The sequence below is a fragment of the Melospiza melodia genome, chromosome 3 (genome assembly GCF_035770615.1).
Source record: "Melospiza melodia melodia isolate bMelMel2 chromosome 3, bMelMel2.pri, whole genome shotgun sequence".
NCBI classification, from domain to species: Eukaryota; Metazoa; Chordata; class Aves; order Passeriformes; family Passerellidae; genus Melospiza; species Melospiza melodia.
The window spans coordinates 67,303,974-67,317,090 of record NC_086196.1 but is presented as its reverse complement, the minus strand read 5'-3'; the positions used below and the strand labels follow the sequence as shown (position 1 = coordinate 67,317,090).

The window sequence follows — 13,117 nt, the reverse complement described above, 5'->3', positions numbered from 1 at the left end:
TTTTTGTCACATGCATATTTTGAGCTTAGTCCAGTCTCCAGTGAAAAAATTCGTGTGATTTTTTTCATAGATTTTTATTTCTAACTCATGGGCTCTCAGTCAGGAGGCTGCTACCTAGGATCTTGTGTGTAAAGCTCTGTCTCAGAAATAAAAGGCTCTTCATTCAGGGATTTGTGAACTGTAGAAGATAAGATAAAGGGCAAAATTTTTTAGGCACCTTAGTGTCTCCTGGTAAAGCATGCAGTGGAGAGACTGTGTAAGGAAAATACCCGGGTAGGGATTGCAGCAGGATTAGCACTTGTCTGTATTTCACAGTGAAAAGCGGGCTAGGAGTGTTTGCATGTAACTTCCGAATGCAAAGTTATTCTAAATTGAGCAAATCTTTTCAATATAAAAAGATTGTGATAGTGCTTCTCCATCTCTGCATGGAGCTAAGAATAACTACACAAAGGAGAAATTACCAGGTCCAAAGATAGTGTTGGGGGTTAGAAATGAGAAAAGGCTTGGTAAGGGATCCTGTCCCCAGCAGCTATGGGGCTTCTTAGGATCATAGTGTGGGGGTGAGTTTATGGGTTTCATTTATTTTCTTTCTCTCTTTCTTTTCTTTTTAAATAGATGGCTTGGTAAGAAGAATTTCTTTGGTGGGAAATTATTTGCATTTGGCAGCTCTGCACTCTGTTGCCACATGCCTCTGCTGTTGATGCATGATTGATGCTGTTAGCATTCACAAAAAGTTCCAAAAACAAAGATTACCTGGACACTGAAGAAAAGGAAAGCAGAAAGCAGTCTGGTACTTGTGGCTGCCAGCAAGATAGATTGGCTCCCAGCTGGTGCCTGGTAAAAGTATTAAAATCTTCCAGGGTGTCAAAATGTGTGTAACAGGAGAATTCATCCCTCAGGCTCTGGGTGTGCAGACAAGTTTGTGGCACACTATGGCACTAGTGAAATATCTCAGACTAATCATTTCACTGGAATATGAGCCTGAAAAAGTACATCTGATGTCTGCCTGTAGAGAAACAAGGAGTTCATGTCCTTTTTCTGGACTCAGAAATAATGAGGAGACTTGACAAAGGTCTAAACCTTTGGAGGAATATTTCCTATTGCTTGGGCAGGAATTGATATTAAAGAACTCATATGCAAATTCGGCTCACAAAGTGAAATTGGAATAGTGAATGGCAGTTTGCAGAGAGGGTTTCCCATGACAGTGAAGAGTGGCAAACTGAGAAGCATTTTATTTTACTTAAAGCAGTGGTCTTGGGGACCTGGAAAATCAGGTATGTACTGGAAATGCAGTTGATAGGGGTATTTTTACTTTTTGTTTTTCTTTGCTTTGTGCAGTGGGCTTTTATAAGAGGAGCCTATTGAGTTTTCCTTCTTTTCCTGCTCCCTTCTCTTGTATGAAATAGTATATGTATCTCATTGCACTCATGTAAGCAGAGTACTTCAGATGTAATTTTCACCTTATCTTAGTAATGGCTTCATTTCACTAACATTAAGTTATTTGGTTTTATGTTAACTAAAATTGGCTTTTCAGGTGTTGAGCAAGCTTCATTAATGAAAGCATAGGACAGATTTGAGATTTTTTAGTCCTTACACTATTCAATAAGCAGAGTTGTTCTAATAACTCATGACATATTTATGTTGTCTAATCAGTAAATGTTAAAGAAACAGAAAATAAAGTATACATAGGAAAATGCTTTATGGTAGTGGTGGGATATAGGTTCTTATCCAGAGTATTAAAACTAGCCTGGCAAGCTTGTATGTGGGTCATTTTACTCATGGGGATAGTCTATTGAAGTCTGCAGGCTGCATGCTCACATAACAAATAATGATACTCTTGAGGTCTTAATGTATTTCCCAGGGATTGGTTTTAGTGCCATCTGTTCTTTCTGCATGTCTTACAGTTTTTTCCTGTCTTCTGCTCTGACTTACTGAATATTTTATTTTCTTTTGTTACACTTACCTTTCTGATGTTCTTCATATATTTTTCTTTATTTAAAAAATTTGGATCTAGAGGGCTGTAATGAACTAAGGGTCACTAACCAGCTAAACCAAGGTTAGGATGGAGGAGTGAAGAATGAAGTTCAGAGGGTTTTTTAAAGTTCTGTAACCTAATAATCTTGTTCATTGTAGAGGAATATTTTCAGTTGTGGTGATAAGTATCCTTATTCTTTTTCCATATGCTTTTTAGAGTTTTGGGTATGTTTTCTGCATCTGTGTACTTCTTTTAGAACAGTGTGAGCAAATTTCCTTGAGTGGTACTCTACTGTTCTCCATGATGCTTCTCAAACTAAGAATTGTAATGTTGGAAGAGTTCAGTGTTGTCACTAACTTTTCCAAATGAAAACTCCCTATTTATAACACTTGAGTGGCTTTTTCATCTCTTGTTTTCCAGAGTCTATCAAATTGTTTCAAATTACCATAGTTAAAATTTTATTTCCTCGGCTTAGAATTAGCCCATTTGGCAATTGGTTGAGCATGTAGATGGTGCCTCTGGGCAAGTATAGCAAAATAAGGTAGAAGGGAGAAGGAAAAGGGCTGTGTGATTTGAATAAGCAATTGGCCAAACGAGTCTTTCAGTTTCCTGTAACATGTTTTAAAATGCCTGCCCAAAGAACAGAGAGGTGCCTCCCCTAACACCTGAAAAATTAGTTTTATATCCCTATGAGGATCATTTAAAGTTGGAATTATATGGGTTAAGTCACTATTTATAAAAATCTAAAAATAAATATTTAATTACCCTTAACATCTAAGTTAGTTTATCTACCTACTAGGAGAGATAGCTGTCCTTGGAGCTCAAGTTGTTTATGCATTAGCTATGCACTCTCAAACTGTTGCTTATTAACATGCCTCTATTTGAATAGTTCTTTTCCTTTTAACAGGAGATGACAAATAATGTATGTTTAATAGCTGTCTGTTGTCTGTTAAAATCTGTGAAATTGGGCTTCCATTAAAAAATATAAAAAGAGTGGGTTGTTTTTTTTTAGCTAGTTGTAATTACTGTAATAAAGTTTCTTGAAACTTAACTATCTTAAAATTTGATTATTAAGCAAGATGAAGCAAACCCATAGTTAGAGAATGGAGCTATTTATCCTGACTTGTTCTGTTCATTATTTGAGACCTAATGTCTCGCTCTGACTTCTTTTCATGTGAGAGAAGAGGAGGACATTCTTTCAACCTAAGAAGTTTTAATCAAAATTTGACTCTTTGTATGTAAGCGAACAGAATGCTGAAGAAAATATTTCCCTCCCCTTCAGAATGCAGTAACTCTGTTTGAAAAGAGTTTTGGGGCTCCCAGGCTGTTTCTTTGCCAGCATCTTCCATGGGCTGGGGGGTTTGACATCCTTTGAAAGCAGAGCCATGACTAGAATTAGCTGCTTTTATACAATTCATTGTAACTCCTTGAACCAAGTCTAGGATTTGTCATAATTTCTATTGATTTTGATGTTGTTCTATTAGGAAGGAAGTGCAGATAAAATCTTACTTTCTGCTATACTTATAATTATTTCTGTCTGGTTTTCCACAGCTCACTCTGTGGGCTCTCTGGAGATTTACACACACTGTACTCTTGTTTAGTAATAGTACTAAATTGGTTTTCTGTCGTTCCAGGTAGAAAACCCCATGGCATGTAATATATTTATAATCTAGAAATCTTTGTCACGTTTTGCTGGAAGTCAAGTAGTTTAAGATTGTTGAAGGAGTTGATAGTCTATGCCTTAATGGAGAAAAAAAAAGAAAAATCTTCCTTCAAAACATTGCTAAGGTGTCATTTCTTGAGCTTTTTCTTCTAAATCCACTTGAATTAAGTGTCCAGAGAAATAACTTAAATGTAGCTGCAGCTACTTATTTTAAATTGTAATTACCTGGAGAAGAGAAAAAAGTGTTTGGTTTTTCCATGTAAGAAAGGCAGTTTCCTTGTCAGAATATTAGCAAATACGAAGATATTGAGAAAATTGTTTCAGGAAATATATTTGATAATAGAATCAACTGCGTTTTAATGTAAAATATTCTGAGTTTTGGGTTTGGGAAGAAAAGTGAATTACTAATTGATTCTCAGCTCCAGCGCCTTATAAGTATGTTTGGAGGAAAAAGCTATCATGTTATCACAGGACACACATTTTCAAACTTACCACGCTCAGCTTGGCTTCATTTTTTCCCCAGTTAGCTAATCAAGGCTGATAAAGAATTGGAAATATATTTTTGGTTTATTATAGTCTGTTTTTTCTAATCTTACTTATCTTTCATTCACACATTTGTATACTTGACAGATGTTAATAAAATGTTTCTTTTGAACTCTACAGATACTATTCTATGAAAATTATCAGAACAGAGATGAATCTGTCCCATAAAAGACATTTTTACCACTTTGATCTCTGACAATTTGTCTTTAATCCTGGTCACCATACACTGCCTTTCATTCTGCTTTCAGTTTACATCTGGCTTTTGTTCCAAACTGGCAGATAAAGCTAAGTGCTATTCAGTCTGAAATATTTCAGACTGCCTATGCTAGCAGGTGGCGAATGACATGATATTGGCAGAGGTGTGCAGCCCCGTGCTGGGAGAGCTCAGTTGTTTGTGTATTGATCTGGAATTTCTGTTCTCCTGGGCCACTTCATTATTTCCAGGTCTCTGAAGCAAAAGCACTTGGTTCTATGAAGGATTATCTCTGCTGTGGAGAAGGTTATAGTGTTTTTAATTTTTGACATCTTTTGACTGCAGAGATGCCCTGGTTAAAAGTCATTAAAGGAGGTGTGTGGTTTGGACTGGTGGGTCAGCTTCCTTGGACTTCTGACCCAGCTGGGAAGATCCCCCTTGTGTGTCTCTGTCAGTAGCCAGGTTTCACTGCCTGGGATGTGCACGGGACTTAAAATTCACTTTTCCTTTTCATGACTTAAAATATAAATGCATTTTCTTTACTTATAAATGCTGATGATTAATTGAATTTTTTTCTTCCCTTTAAAAGTAGGCACTCTAAAGTTTTTGATTATCTAATTAACATGCAGTATATAGAGAATTTGGAAGGGGTCTTGTTTCTTAGGGGGGTTGAAAATGGGGTTTGGGGATTTTTGTTTGTTGGGGGGATTTTTGCTGCTTTTTTTGCTTTTTTACATTTTATTGCACATTGAGTGGGGCACACTGACCAAGATTTTTGTTCTGGAGTATAAGAAAGCCTGATATATTTTTGACACTTGAAAAAAAATTGTCACTGCAGTTTTTAATCTGGGTTATGTTTAATTGTTAGTCATTTTGCAAAAATGGTTTTTACTTCAATTCAAAAATCTTAATCTCAGATGTGATTTTGCATGTCACATGTTGACATTTAGAAGTACTTTGCTGATCTACCATCAATACCCACCTTACTGGAAAACAATCCCAAAGCTGCAGTCTGGATCCCTTTTTTTATTGTTATTGTGTTCATCATTGCATGGAGCAGGGCATATTCCTGTCATGAGTGCATACTGATGTAGTGTTTTATTTGTAATCAGTTTTGTCCCTGGACATAAGCAGGAGCTAATGCTTTCCATACCTAGTAGGGGAAATTATTCTAGATGTAGCCAGTTAAAAAAAAAAATGGCATGCTCTTTGCTCTCTGAGAGTGTGTTCCCCATCTTAGCAAGTTCCTGTATGCTCTCTGTAGCTCTGTTGTGCTTTACACACCCCACTGAGTGCCTTACCCACCATGCTGGGAATTACTGCTGATTCTCCTGATTCACGTTTCTGGAAAGCCATGCTAGAGCCAGTTGGAGAGACATTAATCTATTACAATGGGCAGACAGAGATGTTAAGGTCATGTAAAGTTCAAGTGTGAATCATAGGCCTTTATATTATGCATCTCCACAAAGAAGATGACTTACTTTGTCACTGAAAATAAAAGAAGCTAATTTATAGGCTTCTACAGTGAATGTGCTTTCTAAGCTCATGCGCTTTTGTTCTTGAGTCTGAATTGCATGGGGTAAAAAAATCTCTTGAGCTTCAGAGGCTTTATGCAGTATATTAAAACAAATTCTAAAACAAATTTTGTATTCTAAATGTTTATCTTGCAAATAAAACAGTCTGTAAAAAGTAACACTTGGAAAGAATCATACCAAATTGACTTATACAGAATTTAGGAAGAACAATGATCTTTGATCTGGTTTTGGATTTTAAGTGTGTCTTTACTTTCTTCAGCCTTCTTTTATTCTCATTTCTGCCTGAGATATTCCACATTCTCCTTTTGGCTTTCCTGATCTGAATTTCAGATGTGATCACATGCTGCTTGGTGCATTTGAAGCGCTGTTTGGTTTGTGTAGGCCAGCCCATTTCTGCATTCATCCAAATAGTTCTGAAATCTAATATTCCCTTGATGGGTATCTCTTGTATATAATGTGGTAGCTTAAAATAAGAATCAATTTGCCTCTCAACCCGCTTGAAAGAGCTGTGCTGTGACACATGGCTGGTAGTGTTCAAATGAGGCATCTGTGTGAGTTTGTCCTCTGTGCACAGAGCTGTCCATTCTCCCCAGCTGCTGTTTTACTCCTCGCTTTTACCTTCAATGTGTGGCCTCATGCCTTATCTGTCTCGCACTATTGTGAGCCTGCCACGAACACAGACCTGTTATTTTTCTGTCAGTCGTGTCCTCCGTGTTTGTTGCTGAAGTCAGAGTGACAACCTTATGAGATGCAATAGAAATTTGCTGTCTGTGAAATGGGCATGTGGCACAGAGGGGCTCAAAAGTGACCACTGATTTTTGGATGCTTAATGTGAAATTACCCTGGCAATCTTTCTCCCTTCAGAAGGGAAAAGTACAAGTCTAGCACTTTAAAGGAGAAAGAGCAAAATTCTGCTCCAAGTAATACCTTGGAATTAAAACAGGTTCAGAAAAAGAGAGAGACAGTGGGAAAGGATGAAACATCAGGTTTAAGTAAAATGCTTTGTATTTCACTGGCATTCTGTGGAAGAGTCAGGTCTGGGAGCTAATTGCCAGGCTAGTGTTCAGCTCTGAAAATAGAAGAGCCTTTGATCCCCCTTGTCTTCCTTGCAATCCCCTCCCACATTCACTGCATAGTTTTAAACTTCTGCAATGAGTGAAGTGGGCATCTGACAGACAACAGCGTTCTTCTCATATACACTCTTGATTTGTCCCTGGAGAGAGTCTGTAATGCTCACTGGATGTGGCAGATGTTCTGCAGAGTGAGCAGTATCAGAAACTTAATAGCTATACCATAGGGCATGTACTGAAAGGTATTTTAAGATGGAAGGGGCAGCTGAAATGAAACTGCAAATCTTGAGATTTTTGGGGGTTTTTTTGAATCTTTAGAATCACAATCCTTAAGTAACTTAATAATTCTTTCATGACATCATAGCAGTAGAGGAACTGACCTCTATCACAGCATATTCTTGCCTGCCTTAGTGTCCCAGATTTCCTGGTTCCAGCTGCTTAGGTTAAGGTTTCGTGGATATATGTCACCGGATGTTTGTCCTCAATGCTCAGGCTGCTGCTGTGGGATACCAGGTCCACAACTGAGAGCTTTTTGTTGATCATGTGGACCTTTGGATGTAGGTATAAAACCTTACATTCTTTAATATTGCTTTTTTCTAGGTCAGCCAAGCCTCCGAGAAGCTATCTCGATGTCATGTATAACAAACGGGAGTACAGGAAACAGGAAAACAAGCCACAGTTCATCTGTTTCTGTTGCCAGAAAAGAAACACTTTCATCTGCTGCTAAAAGGTATCCAAATTGTTATTAAAATTCAGATTTTTATATATTAACCCCAAAACCAAACAGGTCAAGAGTTTGATTTTTGTATCTGCACAACACTCAGCAGAGCTGCCTGAAGTCCAGTAAGGCACAAATAAACTTTGGAGGTTTAACATGTTGTTGGGCTGTGTACAGAAGAGTTCTAAAAAGAATTCAGAAGTGGAGAGTATTTCTGTGGTGTGTAGTGTCCAAAATGAATTCTCACTAAGGGAATAGGAAAATGTATTTCCAGTACAAATGGAAAATTTTTCCTTCTGGTATTCATATGTGCTTTTTTTTGTTGTTTTTTTTGTCCCCCCTCCTTCCTTCCCTCAAGGAAATTAAAGGGCAAAACTGACTTCATTGTCTGGAGTGTAAATAGTAGGCAATAGCGAAATAACTATGAGACAATAGTAAATTGTGTAAGATAAGGGTTTACATTTTTGGGTAGAAAATCTAACCCAAAATACAGCTACTTAGTCCTTATGAAGAATATCTGTATCAGATGTCAAATGTGAAGAAATTACATTGCTTGAGTAATTTAAGTTAAATGAGCTAGGAACTAAACAGTAGTGGTTTTCCTCCATGTAATACTTTCAGCTTCACACAGTAAATGAAATGTTTGCTTAGCTGCTTTTTTCTGTGAGTCTGTTAGGCAGTGATTGCATGGCTTTTTCAGCAGTAGGTTTTGTACCTATTCTTGTTTGTTGTGAAGAACAAGCTGCCAGATATAGCCACAGGGCAGAGAATGCTCTAATGTGTAACTCCGGTAAGTTATGTGAACAAATTCTTGGCCTCTGTAGAGTACTCTGGTAGCTCCAGTAGCTGGTTTATCTTCTAGTGTGGATGTAAATATTGTGCTGTGCAGCAAGACAGGGAAATTATATACTTCAGAGAATAAAAATGCTGCAAGCAAATATAAACTGTATGAGAACAAACCAGAAGAAGCTCTAGTGCCCTTAGGAATTTGGAAAGCGAGGGTAGTGCCCCGCTCTTTGCTCTTATCCACTGTGTAGCATTGCATAACTTTATTTATATCAAATTCTTACATTTACTTTTCAACAATAAATCAGACAAAGATCAGTGTATGTCTCTATCTGCTGGTGCAAGAGGCACAGGGACAAGAGACATTCCTGCAGGAAGGTATTTCTTAGTTAGCACTTTTCCATTAATCTTAGCCCTGTGGCTCTTGGCACTTTGATGAGAGCCAGTCCGGTTCCCGTGGTGTTCAGCTCGCATTTGTGCTGAATCACCTGCTTGATTCATTGGCTGCTCAACCCTTGACTACATAGGAGCAGAGTGGAGTGGCCGGCATCCCTTTCATCTGAGTTAAGGTCTTTAAAAGGAGACCCGGGTAGGCCAAAAGAGAAAACCTTCATTTGCAGAGGGCAGCTCTCCCTGGGCCCCTGAGTAACTATCCAGGGGAGGTGTTGGTGGTTCCAGTGCAGCTGAAGACACACAACTCCCTTCATCAAGACATGTTTTAGAAAGGCTTAGGAAGTTTCTGTTTACAGGAGTTCCTTTGTCATGTCTTTTTTACTTGTTTGTTTGCTGTTTGCAAGAAACAAATTTGCCCTTTTGTAAAATTACCAGCTCAAAAAAGGGGAAAGGAAAGGCAAGTAAATGTCAGTAGTAGTCCCATCTGCTTGCAAAGGCAGAGTAACCACGTTTATTTCTAATATTTGTTGTGTTGAAAAGGAGGGAGGCCAAAGGAGACTGGAATGTTTCACCCCACTTTATCCAGGCCTTTCTTCAGGCTGAAGCTTGAACTGGTGCAGCAGGTGGACAAGGTCATCTGTTGATAGAGAATTAACCTTTAGGTTCTATACAGACCCCATAGCCTGCCTAGGACTTTTCATGTTCTAAGTGTATGCAGCCTTACATCTAGCCTAAATACCCAAAGGCCTACTTGTGTCCAAACTGTAACTGGTGTTGAAGTTCAGTGTGTGAATTTCTTCTATGAACGAGCAGTTTCATTTCCTAGACTGTTTAATCTTGTCCTATGAACCTGAACATCGAGACCATGGATATAATCACCTGCCTCAGTAGCTCCACAGCAGTAGGATGTCTTATTTCAGCAATGGCATGCTAAAATACCTGCAGTCACAAAAATCAGAGCCCAGGAATGTTCCCTGAACAGCAGGTACATGATGACCCATTAACAGAGATGAAGTCATGGATGTGTTGAGAAAATTTCAACCCTGTAGTTTGGACTGGAAGCAAAAACCAACCAAGGACTGTCAGAGACCTGTTTGATCATTTTCCTTAAGACTAAACAGCATCTGATAACAATAGTCTTGATGTTTCAGAGTGACCACCATCCACAGTAGATGCCAGTGTGTTGTGGTCCAGAGGGTGAAACACTGTACTAAGTGAAATTAGAGAAGCTGCAAATCAGAACAGATAGTAATAGCTGTCAACTAGTCACTTGTAGACTGAAGAAATGCCTCATCAAATTGGGTTTTGGAAAGAATTTTTGGATGCATTAAATGACTGCTTCCCAGAAGAACCAGTCTTTAGAAACCCACAGGAAAAGACACTGGTTTTGATTTGATTTCAGCAGTTACACAAGACCTACTAGAAGAGGTATTAATGGGAGAGCCACTCTGTACTAGCCAGTCATAATACAATTAAGCTGAAGATTTTAGCAGAAGTGAGCAAACCAAATAAATTCAGAGCAAAGATATTCAGTACTCAGACTGCCACTTTTCTGCATTATTTCCTTCCAAATGAAAATGCCAGTCACAAAAGAAGCCTTCTTGCAGCCTGGTGGTAGATGAAAACACTTTGTTGGAATCCATATGTACCTTGTGCTACAGTCTAGAGTGAAACCAGAGTGGTCAAGTGATTCTCATGGCCCAACAAAAAAGGAGTGAACCTCATGGCAAAGAAATGGATAATACACAGTGACAAGCTCAGTGACGATATTCCCATGCAAAATCTGTGGTTTCTAGGAGACAGATCCGATGAGGTTGGGTAGGAACACAGAAAATATGAGACTGAGCTGACAAATTAGATTATATGCTGCTGTCAGCAGGTGGCATTCACCTGAGCCTGCTGGGGGAGTGCAGAGGTGAATTGCAGAGTTGCTAAGGTGTCACTGTTCAATAGGACATTACAAAAAGTGGTGTGTACCTGTCATAGTAGGAATAGAGAGGACTTCTGTTTGCTTCAGTGAAAAGAGATTCCGAGAATTTATTCACCATACTGCATTTCTAGCAACAGAATGCAGAAAGATTAAATGTTGTGTGCTTTGCATCCAGCAATACAAGCTAAGTATTCTGATTAAAAAATAATAATAAATTTCTATGCTACCAGTTAATTAAGGACCTTTGGCGATAAATTATTGATCAAAACGCCACAGTTCTCCAAGCTTTGGTCTCTGTGATCACATATACGCCCTCAAGGAATGTGAAAGCTCTTTGTTTTGTTTTCATCTGTTTGTTTTTTTTTTTTGAAAGAAAATGTCACTGTGATGGATTATATTGACATTTTGAACTAGATAGTATGTTTTACAGTAGAAATCCTGAGTGATCCTTACAGATTTGTCTGGGTTTCATATTCATGTTTTGACCTGTTTTTCAATGCATCTCTTCTCTGAAAGCAGTTGGAAAAGTTGAACTCCTGTAAGCCTTGGGGGCTTTGCTTCAGTGGTAGATGATACAATTTAACTGAAGTAACAAAAGAAGCAAAAAAAAAAAAGTTCCTAAGAAAGATATGTTACAATTGGGTGCCTATATTTTTTTGATTTTGAATGATGCTTTACTGTTTTCTTTGTGTTTTGGGAAAGGGTAAAGAGAAATACAAATAATTATGGTAATGCAAGAATTCAAGATGGCGGGGAAATTGTTGTGATGGAAAAAAAATTGGATTCTCATATTCAGAAAGATACTCTTTCTTTTTTACTTTGCAGGTTACTTTGACCGCAAGATAAAAGTCTTTCTATTACCTTTTTAGCTGTTGTTTGTATTTTGCTTTATTTATTCACTGAAAAATCTATCTTGGAAGATATAATTTTATTTACCTTAAAAAAGAAATAGGCCATGCACTTGAGAGTACTGTTCTCTTCTAGGTCTCGATATTGTTTGTGTGATTCAGTATATTACAAATTATGTGACTTCAGAGAAGAGCCTTTAAATTAATCTTTCTGTTTACCCAGCAAACATTTGGTTTGCGTCTTGATAGATTTAAGTTTACTAATGATATGTATTTAAATCTGTTTCAAGCATTAAACTAATAAATACAGCACTATGTAAATAAAGATGTGTTCTTGGCTCTTGTGGCTGAAGGCATTAAAGAAGTGGCAAGACAATCTGATATTGGTCAACTACAGATCGAATCAGCCAGGAGTTTTCAGGGATGGTTTCCTTTGAACTCTGGTGCAGCCCAGGAGAGCCCAGGGACCAGCAGCAGCATTCCAGGGCTTTGGTGGCAGCTCAAAGATAGCAGCATGGATGCCCACAAATACAGTTTCACGGTGGGCTTACACTGATGAGAGACAGCAGAAGTCACAGTCCTGCCTTGACTTGCACTGAACCTTGGCTGGCAGCGCAACAGTGTGGTCAGTGAGCTCTGAAGCAGAGGATGGTTTTGTCCTGAGGGACAGCAGATTTGTGGAGCATCAGTTTGTGTCAGCTTTGAATGCTGCAGGGGAACCTGTGAATGAAGGACACACTCAAATCAAAGTTGTATTAATTTTAAAATCATAGCTAACATAGTACAGCAGAAATATGTAAATTATCTTCCATGTCTCCCTGTTTTTTATTGTTGGAACTAATGGATAAACCTTATTTCAGCAAAATGCTAACATAAAAATATAGAGTAAATAATCAAGGTATTCTTTTGGTGGTTGTTTATAGGAAGTTGTTAAATGCCTCTCCCATCTTTTCACAGAGGACATTTTCTCCCACCTTGCTAATTTATTTGCTTGTTCTCTTTTTTCCCTCCCTATGTTACACTTTCTTTTACAGCGGTACAGAAAAAAAGAAGGAAAAACCTCCAGGACAAAAAGAAAAAAAAGAAGACTCTCATTCTAATGATCAAAGTGCACAAACTCAAGCATCACCTTCTCCCCAGCCCTCCTCACAGACTCTCCAAACACACAGGCAAACTCCAGAAAGCAAGAGTTCTGCTCCAGCTAAAAGGTTTTCACAGTACCACAGTACAGAACTAGAATTTACTGTAATGATACTGAGTTCATATTTGACAACAAGTCATGTGAAATAGTTCTAATCTCATGATCAAGCTGAGGTTTGATACTTTTTTCTGCTAGAGGAGATGCATTCAATATGCATTGCAGCAGAACAAATACGTAAAAATGCATGGGTTTTTTTGAATCTATTTTTGAGATTACAAAGTTTTTTTTATTCTCAGATTAAATTCCTAATTTTAACAGTAGA

General features: G+C 38.0%; 1 protein-coding gene across 6 annotated transcripts in view; it reads left to right on the top strand.

Moving 5' to 3' along the window:
• The window catches only part of EML4 (EMAP like 4), a 147,347-nt gene that overhangs the window by 81,564 nt on the left and 52,666 nt on the right, over nucleotides 1–13,117 (top strand). For all 6 annotated transcript variants that reach the window (XM_063152099.1, XM_063152103.1, XM_063152104.1 and 3 more), the window contains 2 exons: nucleotides 7,580–7,709; nucleotides 12,689–12,862. In XM_063152099.1, the coding sequence (XP_063008169.1) occupies nucleotides 7,580–7,709; nucleotides 12,689–12,862 (304 nt within the window). The remainder of the gene's footprint in view (nucleotides 1–7,579; nucleotides 7,710–12,688; nucleotides 12,863–13,117) is intronic.